Here is a 12,463-nt window from a genome sequence, read left to right as displayed (position 1 = left end):
TTGGAGTGTAGGTCCTCTGAGATCCAGTGATCTTTTCTCAGGGCTTCCTTGATCTTAATGAACTTGGTGGGGGGGGCGGTGAGGGACAGCCCTAAAGTGGGTTTGAGTAAACAAGTCATAGATAGAAATCCCCTTGTTTCCTCCTCTTTGAAATAAGGAACCCTAGAAATAAGATTGGAGGCTCGGATGTCAGATGCCAGAAGCCAGGAAAAGTGTGACCAAGGGAAGTTAAGTAATTTGCTTATAAACTCCTACATTCTAAACCTCATAGGTGGAATTTGATGTAGCCGGGCTTCCGTGGTTCCGGAGCTAAGGGAGAGAGGGTGTTCAAAAGGAGAGAAATCGGGAGAATTCAATCCCACCAGCAGCTTGTAACACAGTATCCAGCGCAAAGTGCGAGTGTGTGAGTTCCCCTGTAGCCTCAACTTGAAGGCTAAGGAATGGTAACGTTTAATGGCTACTTAAGAGGAGGTCTTCGATCCCTCGTCACATACAAGTGGCTACCCCGATGAGCCCAGCACCAGAGCAGCCCCTCCCTCCTTTAGCAAGCACACCCTCCTCCTCCAGCAAACCCACTCTCCTTTTCCAGGGCCCGGCCTTCCCAAGACCGGGAGCCAGCGAGGGCGGCAGGGGGCCCTCGGGCGGGGAGGGTCTCAGGTCTACAGAACAGAGTCGTATCGCCACTTGGTCACATCGGCATAAGGAATATCCGCGCGCTTGCGGGTGTGGTCGGTGTCCTGGCGGTAAAGGTAGCCGCAGGTGGGTTTCTGTAAGGTGTAGAAAGGTCTATAAGAGTTGGTGTACTGCCGAGTGTAAAAACTATGTTTGAGGATTTGCTGCCGCTGCTCCTTGAGATCGATCTCTACCGGTACGTAGCTCGACAAGGGCTTGTGGGTCTGGGAGGGAACTTGCTGCCTCTCTGGGATCCAGCAGAAGCCGGGAAGCAGAGGTTTGTTGCTCGGTTGCTTCCTTAAAGGCACCCAGACTCTCCTTGGTAGCTGGGGACGCGGGAGAGAAGCGGGAAGGGAACAGACAGCATCAACGATTGGGTTGGGTGGAGGAAGTGTTAAATTTATTTCTTTGTGAACGATTTAGTAAGTTTCCAAACGCGGCCAAGGTATGATGCAGGGCTATTAGCCTGCACTGACAACTTGCTTAAGATCTCCAAGCCTCAGTTTCCTCATCAGTAAAATGGGGATAATACTTGCACTTCCTACCTCACACGGATGTCCTAAATAAAACTTATAATGCTCTAGAAACATGAGAGGTTACTACATTCAATATAGAGGGTGTTAATACATATATAACCCAAATTGAATTGCTTGTCAGCTCCTGAAGGGGGAAAGAAAGAAGGGAGAGAGACAACATGGATCATATAACTTTGGAAAACGTGTGGAAATTTGCTATTAAAAATAATAAATAAAAATATAGAGGGGTAAATGACATGTACCCAGATGTGGAAAAGAGGATGGTGGTTGGCCAGAATCAAGCTGTAAGGGACCTTAAAGGTCACCTATTAATTAATCAATCAACAAACAATTATTAATGCTCTATGGCAGTGATGATGAACCTATGGCACAGGTGGGCATTGGCCACCCTCTCCCCCTCCCAGAGTATTACTAAAAACGCATAAGGACTGGGGCAGAGCTGCTCCCCTCCCACTCTCCACCTTGCCTTATGACATTTTTTTCACATCCCCCCTCCCTCTGCCCAGCAGCCCAATGGGAGCTCTTTCTCCCTCCCCTGTGTGGGGTAAGAGGGGTGGATAGGAGCACCCCATACTGGGTAGCAGGGGAGGGGCAGACACTCCATCTCTAAAAGGGTTGCTGTCACTGCTCTATAGTGCAAAGAGACCTGACTTTTTGAAATACTCATTGCTCTCCATTACTACTTCTAGGTTCTCCCTGACTCCATCACTTGTAACTTCCTTTGAGATCTTTGTTTTTCATCTTTACCATCCAGTCAAAATCCTGAGAGCTATTTTCTCCAGATCTCCAGGTTGCTCCCTTTCCTCAATAAGTCTAGTAAAATGGCTCATCTTTTTTTCATCATCATTTTTTTCCCTTTCCAATGCTTTCCCTCATACTAAGAGATATCAACACCCATATTGACTTTCTCTCAAACACCCTTACCACTTAATTCTTCAACCTGTTTACTTCCCATTCTTCACCCCACCTCAGCCACAAATGAAGATGATTATACCTTGGATTTTGCCCACAAATGTGGGCAAATTGCCCACCCACAAATGTTCCACTTCTCTGTTCAAGATTTCTGAAATTCCTTTCTTTGACTTTAATCTTTTCACCTCTCCCCCATCTTTCCCTAATAAAACCCTTCTCTTTTTTTGCTTTGTGACTTCTATTCTCTTGACCCCTCCATTCTCTCCAGAGCCATTTCCCTTGCACTAATAACTTTATCTTCTTTTTCCCATCTTGACCCCTTGGTGAAACAATTCAACTCTATATTGTCTTCCTCAGTTTGAATCCCTAGCTCCCTTATCATATCACCTTTTACACTTAGTCAAGCCTCAGCCACTCCCACTCAATGCAGGTAAAGAAAATCATGTAACTCTTCTGATTGGTTCCACTACAAATTTGTTATACAACCTCAATTGGGCCCTCAACAAAGCTAGACAACCCTACTCTCTATTTCCCCGTTGACTCACTAACTCACTCCAAACCTTTTCATCCCTGCTCAAAACTCCCATGACTTACCATCTCCCTCATCCTCTCAGCTGAGATCTTTACCTTATATTTGATAGAAAAATAATTGAGACCATTTGCCATGAATTTCCACTTATCCTTTATTCTTTATTCCACATCCTTCATATGCCTTCTGCCACTTTCTCTTCCTTCACTCCTGTCTCACATTCCTGAGCAAAACTAATTCTCCATCTGCTTAGCAATTCCATTCCATCCCATCTTCTCCCAGAGATTGTCCCTTTTTCATCCCCAGTCTATCACTTATTTTCAATCTCTCTACTTTCTACAAATGTTAATGTTTCCCCCATCCTCCAAAAAACCTTCACTTGATCCTTTATAGCTAAACTCCTTTAAAAGACTCTCTACAAAAAGGTGCCTCCACCTTCTCTCTTCTTACTCTCTAAACCCCTTACAATCATGCTTTTGATTTCATTATTCCACTAAAACTTCACTCTCTAAAGTTCCCTAATAATCTAGTTGCTAAATTTAATGGCCTTTATCTTTATTCTCCTCAACCTCTCTGCAGCCTTTAATGCTTTAATAACCTTCTCCTTGATTCTCTTTTCCCTCTAAGTTTTGAGAACTCTACTCTCTCCTGGTTCTCTTTATCCCTCTTTGACTGGTACTTCTCAGGCTTTTGCTGGATCCAGAGTGTGCCCTGTAACCAGAACCATAGGGTTCTGCCCTGGGTCCTTTTCCCGAGTCCCTCTGTATTAATTCACTTGGTGTTCTCAACAGCTCACAAGGATTTCATTACCATCTCTATGTTGAAAAATCTCAAATCTACCTCTCCTGCCATAATGTCTCTGCTGACCTCTAATCCCAAATCTCTAACTTTCTTTCCAGACATCTCCAACTGGATGTCCAGTAGATGTCTTAAACTCAATTTGTCTAAAACTAGATTCATTATCTTTCCCCCGAACCCTTATCCACTCCCACCTTTCCTAATATCATAGATAGTAATGTCATCTTTAATCCAGTAACACTGGTCTCCTAAGGTGTTTCACAAAAAGACACTCCAACTCTTGGCTCCAGGATTTTTTTCTGGCTGCCCCTCATGCCAGGAATGTTCTTCCTCCTCATCTCTGCCTATTGACCTCTCCTAGCTTCCAACTAAAATCCTATCTTCTATAGGAAGCCTTTCCTAACCACTCTTCATTCTAGTTCTTTCCCTTTGTAAATAAATGTTTTCCTACTTCTCCTGTATATAGTTTGTACATATTTGTTTTCATTCTATCCCCCCCCCCCTTTTAGGGTTCAAATCCTGCTTCTGATATTTATGGTAAAGTTGGGCAAGTAACTTCACCGACCTTGGCCTCTGTGTTCTCACCTGTAAAATAAGTAGATTGGACTAGATGCCACCATGAACCTAGGCCCTACTATGTACAGACACTGTGCTAGGCAGTAAGGACACAAAAATAAAAGATGGATTTCTCCTGCCTGCCTTTGAGCAACTTACCTTTACTGGTTCTACTTTTCCATTTTACAAACAGGGAAACTGAGGTCCAGAGAAGGGGAAATGACATCTAAAAGATTACATAGTTAGTAAATAGAAGAATGGGGATTTAATGAATGCTATCTACCTTCAGAGAGAGAACTGTTGGAGTTGGATGCAGATCAAACCATACTATTTTTCACTTTAGTTTACTGTTTTTATTTAGGTTTTTGGTTTTATATAAGTATTCTCTTACAACAATGATCAATACAGAAGTACATTTTGCATATAATACAGGTAAACCCAGATCAAATTGCTTACCATCTCCAGGAGGGGGGAGGGAATGGAGGTAAAAAGACAATTTGGATCTTATAATTTTGGAAAACATGTTGAAAATTATTATTACATGTAGTTGGGAAAATAAAATATTAAAATTAAAAAAAATTACATCTGGCCTCAGATACTTCCTAGCTGTGTGATCTGGGTCAAGTTACTTAACCCTAATTGCCTAAGCCCTTACTTTTCTGCCTTGGAACGAATACTTAGTATTGATTCTAAGACAGTAAGTAAGGGATTTTTTGAAAAAGGAAGGAAAGAAAGAAAGAGAGTCAATTCTACTTCTTGTTTGACCAAAATGGTCAGTTCCACTCAATATATCATCATGGAACCCTTGTTCCTTTCACTGGGGATGGGGGTGGGGAAAATAAGAGAGACTCCATCCATTATGAATAGGTAGTACAGGGAATCCCTTATAGCAGTGATGGTGAACTTTTTAGAGACAGAGTGCCAGGCCCTGCCCCCATCCCTCAGACTGAGTGCTGTGCCTGCCCCACCAAAGCAAGCACCAAACCCCACCCCACCCCTTGCCCCAGACAGGAGATGGAGGAAGCTCTCCCATTGGGCTACTGGGCAGAGAGGCAAGTGATGAGGGGGCATGTGTGAAGAGGGGAAGGAGAGTGGCCTGAGGACTCAGCTCCCCTCCAGCTCTGCCTCCTGTGAGCCTCCCACCTTACTCCCTGTGTGCTCCCACTGGGCTGCTGGGCAGAGGGGTAGGGGAATGTGAAAAAATGTCATCAGGCATGATGGAGAGGGAGAAGGGAGGAGCTCTACCTGAATCCCTCTGCCTTTCTAGTAATCAGTTTTGGGGTGGGGTGGCCCACATATTCACAGAGAACACTGCATGCCATCCTTGGCACCTGTGCCATAGGTTCACCATCACTACTTTATAGGATGTTGCTTTAGAGCCTCAAGAAAACTCCCCCAAACTAAAAAAAAAAAACAAAAAAAAAAAACAACACGCTGAGCCTTTTGAATCATTAAAACCATTTCCCTCCCCTTTAGTATTTTCTCTCTTCAAAATTCAGCTATTTCAGCTCCATCACCTCTCCAAGTAGGTCTTTGTTCATCAGCTTTTTCCACAGAGGAAATTATTTTATAAACTAAAACACCATATAAACATGAACATATAATGTGGCCCAGTGGATAAAGAGCTCACCTGAATGCCAAGAAGACCTAGGTTCAAGTCCCATTTCTGACATTTGAGGGCCAAGTGATCACTCTGGGCAAATCACATTCCCCCCAGTGCCCAAAAAACTCTCTATGAAGATAAATGGCAAAACAGGTGGGACAATGCATTGGCCATTAGAAACTTTACATTTTTAGTACATTGTTAACTAAATCCCAAAGGGCCTTATAGTGTAATTTTCTGTCATTTATAACATGTGTGCATATAGAAGAAAATGTGAAGAAAGAAAAAAGGGTCTTTTGTTGCACCTATCAGAGGGAGGATGCTAGAGCAAGTTGTGCTGAGAGGGATGCTCTTTAGCAGCTGAGTGAGCCCTTATGCACAGTCTTAGGAGATGACTTTCGAATAATGGTTCATTTTCTCTCTTTTCTTTGCATGGTGGAGCCTAAAAACATGCAGGACTTCCCCTTCTCTGGTTGGTTTCTGCCCCTTTCTCTGCCCCCTTACATCTAAGCCTCCCACTGACTATTCTGCAAGAAGGGGCTAGCCTGGCCTGGAAAAGGTGCTGTGAGGAGAAAGGGAGGGGAGAACAGGATGAGAAAAGAAACAGATCCAAACAGGCAGAGGGCAGGGGCTTTCATCTCTGAATGAATCTTTTTTTTAATTCTTACCTTCTGTCTTAAAATCTATACTAAGTATTGGTTCCAAGGACTACACAGTTGGGGTTAAGTGATTTGCCCAGAGGGTCAAACAACTAGGAAGTATGTGAGATCAGATTTGAACTGAGGCAATCCAGTCATCAGGCCTGGAGCTCTATCCAGAGTCACATAGCTGCCTCTCCTCTGTATATATATATATATATATATATATATATATATATATCTTGCATGTACCTCTCAATATGGGTATAATGCATAGACAGCTGGTCTTAAGAGTCAGGAAAATGTGGGTTCAAATCCCACCTCTAACACTTGTGGGTTGTTTGATCTTTGACATTATTTAAATTCTCTGTGCCTCGGTTTCCTCAATTATAAAATAAGAAGGTTGGATGTGATGGCCTCTAAGGGTCCTTTCAAATCTAAACCTATGATCATATGGCTCTCCCTTTACAATATAAACACTTTGAGGGCAGGAACTGTTTCCGCATTTTGGGAGAGTGTCTTCAGTATTTAGATTCACACCTGACACCTAAGTCAAACCAACTTACGAAGTGACAGGCACTGTGTTGAGTGCTGGGGATACCAAAACAACAACCCAGAAATCAGTCCCTGCCTTTGAGGAGCTCATTCTAATGAAGGCGACTGGCATGCAAATAACCACAAATGTACAAGCAGTGCAAAAGGCAAATTGGAGGGAGCCTCAGGGAAAGCACTGCCATTAAAGGGGACCTGAAAAGGCTGCTTGTGTGTAAGAGATGCCTATTGATTGGATGGGTGATGAAGAGCAATTTTGCCAGAGGCAGCTAGGGGTGGTGGATTAGGAGTCCAAAGATTTGGGTTTAAATTGTAGCTCTATTAGCAGTGGCTTTTGGCTAATCACTCCCCTACCCAATTCATCATCCCAAAATGAATGAATTAAAATAATAGTCTTGAAAGTGCCTTCAGAGCACAAATCCTATGATCCTACTCCTCCCTGGATAGAGTAAGGGCACTGTCAAGCCCTGGAGTAAGTTTTCACCCCAGGGAACAGAAAGGTAGTGACTGTCCGGATTAGGTCAGAAGGGTCCTGATTTTTGATGGTCTGTTTTGGTGAACCTGGCCCAGATCCCCTTAAAACCTAGTAAGCAAGCTCTTTCTCCTCCTTCCTCCTCCCCTCCCTTTCCCATCTTCACCTTTCTCTCTTCCCTCTTCTCCCCTTCCACTCCCTTCCTCCTGCTCTTTATTCCTTTCTGTCCTCTAGTTTCTCTTTCTCTGTCTCTCCCTCCACCTCTCTCTCTTTCTGTCTCTATATCTCTCTCTTTCTTTCTGTTTCTGTTTCTGTCTCTCTCCCTCCCTCTCTCTGTCTCTATGTCTCTGTCTCTTTTTCTCTCTTGCTGTCTCTCTCTCCTACTTTCTTTTCTCCTCCCTTTCCTCTCTCTCTCTTCCTCTCCCCTTCTATTTCTGTCAAAAAACCCAACAAAACAAAAACGAGTAAATAAAGTGTAAAGCACTTCTTCTGCTCTGTGAATGCCCACATCAAAGCTAAGCAGGTTTATTTGTTCTTTTAAGAAAAATAGGGGGCAGCTGAGTAGTTTAGTGGATTGAGAGCCAGGCCCAGAGAGGGAGGTCCTGGTTTCAAATTTGACCTCACACTTCCCATCTGTATGACCCTAGGCAAATCACTTGACCCTCATTGCCTAGCCCTTACCACTCTTCTGCCTTAGTACCAATACCCAGTATTGATTCTAAGGCAGAAGGTAAGGGTTTAAATATATATATATATATATATATAACAAATATATACTATGAACATGGCAAAGCTCATTGGAGCAGAAGGAGAGAGGGGTGTTGATACAAGGAATAAGATTTCTGTGATCACCCTAGAGCAAACATCAATAATATGGAAATAGGTCTTGATCAGTGACACAGGTAAAACCCAGTGGAATTGCACGTGGGCTATGGGAGGGGGTGGGAGGAGGGGAGGAAAGAACATGAATCATGTAACCAAGGAATAATATTCTAGATTGACTAATTAAATAAAATTTAAAAAGAAAAGAATAAGATTTCTGTGCCCTTAAATAGCTGCCAGTCTAACAATTATCCTTGGTGCCTGGAAGTTTGGCAAAAGATTGAAACTCCAGAGTTCTTTCATGCTGCACAGGGATAGCAGAAAAAATAACCTCTAGCTCATCTATTTCAATAATCTGGGGGATTCTTGGGCTGATATTTCTTGGTCTTTCTCTCCTGTGTTCCTTCTAAACTGTAGGGCTCAAGACTTGTAGGTTGTGACGGTGACAGGGAAGAGGAATCCTCTTATAATACTAATTTTAGTTGACTATAATATTAATAATAGTTTATATTTATAGCATGACATAGTTTAAAGGTGCTTTACAAGAGAGTCAGGATGGCATAATGGAAAAAATCACTGGACTGGGGACCAAGAAACCTGGGTTCTAGGTGTAGCTCTGCCAGTAAAGGTGAGCTTACTCAGTAAATTGAGTGGGTTGACCTAGATGATGTCCAAGGTCTCTTTCAGCTCAAAAGCTTTTAAACTCTTCCATATACCCAGATTCCTAGTTATTGGCAAATCAAAACCAGTGCTCACATTAGCACAGGTTATAAGATAGAACTGGAGTGTCCCCTAGCATCCCAAGGCTCTACCCAATAAGGTGAGCACTTTTTTTTTCACTAGGCTTGAAATGGATAAAAGTTTTCAAACATCTCCCAATGGATAAGAGGAACGATTCCTTCAAGGATTCCCTTGTAGCTGATAGCCACTCTCCTAGATCTGCTACTCACTAACCACTCACTTCATCTCTCTGGGCCTCAGGGTTCTCCTGTAAAATGGGTCAGTTTAGATGATCTCCAAAGTGTCTTCCATGGGCAACTAGGTAGCATAGTGGATATTGCACCAGACCTGGAGCTGGGAAGACCTGGGTTCAAATATGGCCCCAGATACTTCCTGGACATATGACCTGGGTAAATCACTTAACCCTAGTTGCCCAGCCCTTGGAATCCTTACTTCATTATCCAAGTATCTTAATTCTAAGACAGAAAGTAACCGGTTTTAAAAAATAAATAAATAAAAGTATTTCCCACATTTTGTGATTCTGAGGCATCAGTGTTCAACCTGGTTGGATAGGAGGAAGCAGAGCACCAGGCTTTGGTCAGAGCTTCCCAGTGCTAAAAGAAAAAACTATAGAGAAGACTGTTCTAAGAAATCCATACACAATGCCTGAGCTCACAGAACCATCTGTCTCTCATTCCCCAGGCTATTATAACATTACTTAGCCAGGCAAAGGAAGACAAAAGGAAGGATCTTAGAATTCTAGAATATCAGAGACAGAAGAACTCTAGAGATATACCATGTAGTCTAACCTTTCGTTTTACAAATGGGGAAAGTGAGGCCCAGGGAAGGTATGTGATTTATTTGCTAGGGTTACACAGGCTAGACTAGGGGGTTTGTGCCTTTTCTCTTTGAAATTAATCCAACACTTCCCAGCTGTGTGACCCTGGACAAGTCACTTGACCTTGGAGTATTGACTCCAAGATGGAAGGTAAGGGTTTTAAAAAAGAAGAAGAAGAAATTAATCCAACAATGGAAATGAAGAGAGACAGAGAGAGACCAAAGGGGGAAAAGAGAGAGAGAGAGAAGGGGAGGCGGGGAGGGAAGGAAGGAAAGAGGGAGGGGAAGGAGAGAAAGAAAAAGAGAGAGAAAGGGAAGAAGAAGAAGAAGAGAGACAGAGAAGGAGAGAAAGACAGAGTCAGAGAGAGAGACAGACAGAGAGATGGGGGAGGGAAGGAAAAAGGGAGGGGAGGGAGAGAAAGAAAGAAAAAGAGAGAAAGGGAAGAAGAAGAAGAAGAAGAAGAAGAAGAAGAAGAAGAAGAAGAAGAAGAAGAAGAAGAAGAAGAAGAAGAAGAAGAAGAAGAAGAAGAGAGACAGAGAAGGAGAGAAAGACAGAGTCAGAGAGAGAGAGACAGAGAGATGGGGGAGGGAAGGAAAGAGGGAGGGGAGGGAGAGAAAGAAAGAAAAAGAGAGAGAAAGGGAAGAAGAACAAGAAGAAGAAGAAGAAGAAGAAGGGAGAGACAGAGGGGGGGGAGGGAGGGAGGAAGAAGAAAGGAAGAAGAGTAAGGATAAGACATAAAAGACTAGAGCTGGTAGAAGAAGAACCCAGGAAGCTCTTCTTGGCCCTGCCCTTTCCAAAGACCAACAAGCCAGGCCCTAGGTGACTAACCTTGGAGGGAATGGTGCTGGTAAGGGAGGGTGGGGCCTTTTCACATACTTTCCAGGTTAACCTCTGGTTTCATTTAACCATCTCCTCTCCAAAACCTATTAAGATCTTTTCTCTCTTTTCCCTCTTTGAGGGAGGGGGTAGAGAGGGATGAAAAATAAGACAGATTCTTTAATTCCACGGGAAGACATGAAGCCACCTTCCTCCTGGTCTCTCTCAATGCTCGCCTCTTGCTCTGGCCTCAAGCCACCCTCTCACAGTTCACAGGATCCTAGAGATCAGCTTAAAGCACCTCAGAGGCCATCTAGTCCAACCCCTCCCTCATTTTATAAGCTGCGGAGGCCCAGGGGGATGAAGAGATGTACATGCACGAGGTCACACACAAGCATCAGTAGTGGGATATGAAGTTAGGTTCTCCCTCTCCAGAATCAATGCTTCTAACACTGGAACATGGTGATGCCCCCCTCTGTTCAGACCAGTTCTCCCCTATGGTCCACGCCCAACCCCCCCAACCCCCCCCAAACTCTGGGGAAAGACCAGGAGTATGCTGGAGCCAGCTCTTAATTAGCAAATCAGGGTTTGCTCTATTGCTTTTTTCTGACTGTCTGGGCTTAAGAAAGGGTAAATAATGCAGATTAAACTTAACCAGCTGTGCATACACTTCCTGAGTACCTCATTGTTTATTGATATTGATTGATAGTTCCTATTTATCAGCACACCCCTAGCAAGCCCATTTGGAGGGGCTCCCTCAACTTGTTCATCCAAATACCAGACCTGTCCAGGCTCCTGAGTTCTCCTTCAAAATGGGAATCCTGATGGGTTAGCAAAAGGCCTGCCTTAGGAGTGTGTGAAATAAGGGCACAACAGAGAGAACGCTAACCAGGTAGAGGCAAGAAGACCTGGATTTAAATCTGGCCTCAGATATTTCCTACCTGCGGGACCCTGGACAAGTCACTTCATCCTGATTGCCTAGCCCTTGGCACTCTTCTGTCTTATGTTTAATACTAAAATGTAAGGGTTTCAAACAAAATGAGTGTGTGAAATAGAGAAGGGGAATAACCACAAGATCTAATTTTATGGATGCCAGGAAATGTATCCCTCCCCCCATACTCTCTCCTTCGTTCTACTGGGATGATTAAAGTTCCATCATTAGAGATTCATTCCTTTGGCTTCTAGGAAAGGTCCCTAGTTAAAATGCCAGTCTCCCTGGGAAAGGGAAATACTTTGAGTATTTCTCAGCACATATGTGTTTGTTAGCCACTTCCCTGAGAGCTGGGGTTGATATAGAGCAGAATTCATAAGGATAATGTGGGAGTAACAGATGTGGCATGTTTCTGTGGGTCTTGGGAGAGAAATCTGTAAAAGGAGGAGACTTTTTCTTTCTACTGTGTAAGGAACAGCCCTTCCTTCTTTATTTGACCCAAATCCAGCAAAATAGCAATTTGAACTACTGGAAAGAGGCCTTGAGCAGTTATAATGTCTTAGAGGAAAAGGAAACTATGGAACTAGAAGGGACCTTAAAAGGCATCTGGTCCAATCCTGTCATGTTTACAGAAGGGGAAACTGAGGCTCTCAGAAATAAAGTGACCCATCCAAAGGCACACAGATAGCAGGAGAAAAACCAAGATTTAAATCCAGATCTTCTAATTTCTTCCACTATCTCTTGTCTGCCCAAATTCAAATCTTTTTTATTCGCAAACCCACTGACCCCCAGCCAATAGACTGCACTTGGAAATAGTGTGTGGCAATCACAGTGCTCAGAGGGACTCCTCTTCCCCTCCCTGGGATGCTTCTGTGACTTCACAGGCCTAAACTCACCCACCCTGGGGTCCTAGGATAGCATACCATATAAGGCATCTTTCACGATGTATTTTGATGTATCTTGAGCTTGGCAGATGGAAGAGAAGGCCCTTTTGGTTGGAAAGAGAGGCCTTTGTTGCCAGGGGACCCAGTCAAAAAGTGGCCCCATGAAGTTCTGGGAAGAGTAGAGG

At 43.6% G+C, this 12,463-nt stretch overlaps 1 protein-coding gene across 2 annotated transcripts; it reads right to left on the bottom strand.

Moving 5' to 3' along the window:
• Positions 1-404: 404 nt before the first annotated feature.
• CIMIP3 (ciliary microtubule inner protein 3) lies at positions 405-12,463 on the bottom strand. 2 transcript variants are annotated; one of them, XM_056818234.1, is made up of 2 exons: positions 12,318-12,463; positions 405-998 (listed from the first exon to the last, which is right to left on the bottom strand). In XM_056818234.1, exons 1-2 carry the CDS (start codon positions 12,327-12,329, stop codon positions 660-662), a joined length of 351 nt encoding a protein of 116 aa, XP_056674212.1. In that variant the 5' UTR covers positions 12,330-12,463; the 3' UTR covers positions 405-659. The 2 variants fall into 2 exon arrangements, with proteins under 2 accessions (XP_056674212.1, XP_056674211.1); XM_056818233.1 differs by having other exon boundaries at positions 405-767.

Source organism: Monodelphis domestica, chromosome 2 (assembly GCF_027887165.1).
Source record: "Monodelphis domestica isolate mMonDom1 chromosome 2, mMonDom1.pri, whole genome shotgun sequence".
Taxonomy (NCBI): domain Eukaryota; kingdom Metazoa; phylum Chordata; class Mammalia; order Didelphimorphia; family Didelphidae; genus Monodelphis; species Monodelphis domestica.
This window is presented reverse-complemented; position numbering and strand designations above follow the sequence as displayed.

Excerpts from the sequence above, each read along its gene's own strand:
- CIMIP3 (XM_056818233.1), bottom strand. The coding sequence starts at position 12,441 with ATGGGGCCACTTTTTGACTGGGTCCCCTGGCAACAAAGGCCTCTCTTT. Across the intron at positions 768-12,317 it reads CGTGAAAGATGCCTTATATG|AAACCCACCTGCGGCTACCT; the intron begins GTATGCTATCCT and ends TACACCTTACAG.